At 50.6% G+C, this 1,673-nt stretch overlaps 1 protein-coding gene across 1 annotated transcript; it reads right to left on the reverse strand.

Moving 5' to 3' along the window:
• Positions 1 to 230: 230 nt before the first annotated feature.
• On the reverse strand, positions 231 to 878 carry LOC124803350 (E3 ubiquitin-protein ligase sina-like). The gene has a single exon (XM_047264535.1). It carries the CDS (start codon positions 876 to 878, stop codon positions 231 to 233), a length of 648 nt encoding a protein of 215 aa, XP_047120491.1.
• Positions 879 to 1,673: the final 795 nt, after the last annotated feature.

Raw genomic sequence — 1,673 nt, forward strand, 5'->3', positions numbered from 1 at the left:
TTAAAACGAGGATTTATTTACTTTGTTCTGTTATTAACTGGAGACTTACACTGTCGCGTAAGGCATTACGTAGATTATTATAATCTGAATTGTCATACAGTTCAAATTTAACTTTTTATTTTGTGTGTTATAAGTAATAATGTACGTGAATTTTAATAAAACAAGTAAGCTTTAAATTAAATACGGAAGTTTGAGAACATACATAAGAACAAACATGACTTTATTAAAATCTAGACTAGCAGTTTCTTGATGGTGCCGGAGTAGGACACCTCACTGGGCTGATCGACCTGACTCACGTAGAAGAGGCAACCGCCCGCGGCCGCCAGATCCTGCACCTGCTGGCTGTAGTCCGTCACATGTCCTTTGTAGAAGGGACCGTCTGGATCAAGCCGCACCTTGAAGCGGTAGCGAGATTTCGCAGCGCGCAAGCCCTGTGCTACGTGGCCGACGTGGACGTAATGCGACGTGAAATCAGCCTCTGGGACAGATTCTGCGCGCACCACGAACAGGGCCATGTCGAACTCTAAGACTGTTATGGAAGAATCCCCGACCCTGAATGCTCCATCCGATGCCACGACCAGCTCGTCTCGGTGCTCGTAGCGGACGTGCTGCTCCACGGCTGCCCGACTGCCCAGCCAGGGGCAGGAGTACAGCAGCGGACATTCCGCGGCGGTGGCGTTAGGCCTGAAGGCGCACGTCTCCTCGTGGCGTCGCTTCGTCTTCAGCGGGAGCAGCTCGGGGCAGCCATCCTCGCTGTACTCGCAAGGGGTGCGCACAACATCGGCCAGGTGTTCCATGGAAAGAGAGCGCAGCTTCTGCCGCAGCGTTGCTCGGCACGTGGGACACTTCGAGAGTTTTTCGAAGCACTCTTGGCACATCAGGTGTTCGAACTTACATCTGAAAATGGGTTGTGTCAGCGTTCCCCAACATACCTGACACGTAAGCATCTCCATCAAAGTTTTAGTCTGGTCGTTCATCGGATAGTATTTGGTGCGTAAAATGAAGCCAAAATTGCTGGAAAGAAACAAATATTTAATCGATAAACAAACACACACACACACGGTTCAAATGGCTCTGAGCACTATGGGACTTAACATCTGAGGTCATCAGTCCGCTAGAACTGCTTAAACCTAACTACCCTATGGACATCACACACATCCATGCCCGAGGCAGGATTCGAACCTGCGACCGTAACGGTCACGCAGTTCGAGCCTGTAGCGCCCCCCCCCCCCCCCCCCCCACACACACACACACACACACACACACACACACACACACACACACACACACACACAGAAATGGGTAAAGTGAAGGACCGACATACTCATGTACCGACAGACTACCAACCAACCGACAAATTTGTCGTGTGCAGCCGCTTTGACTGACGAACTGAAGTGCCTTGTCGGGACGGCAGGACCACCCGACAGACTACCCCTCACCACACCGCCTAACTGTGCCGTGTTTAGCGCTGTCGTGAAAACCTCCCGAGAAACGTTCGTCTTTTGGCACTGCGCGCGGGATTAAATTCTGTCATATACATGGCAGGATGACAGGCGGACGAAACTACAGGGACAGAGTTTCTGGAGAAATTTAACGAGTGCAGACGCTTATGGGACGCGCCGTGCGAGGAACATAGCAATATACAAGCAAGAAACGAAACCTTTTTTAAATAA

The sequence above is a fragment of the Schistocerca piceifrons genome, chromosome 6, assembly GCF_021461385.2.
Source record: "Schistocerca piceifrons isolate TAMUIC-IGC-003096 chromosome 6, iqSchPice1.1, whole genome shotgun sequence".
NCBI classification, from domain to species: Eukaryota; Metazoa; Arthropoda; class Insecta; order Orthoptera; family Acrididae; genus Schistocerca; species Schistocerca piceifrons.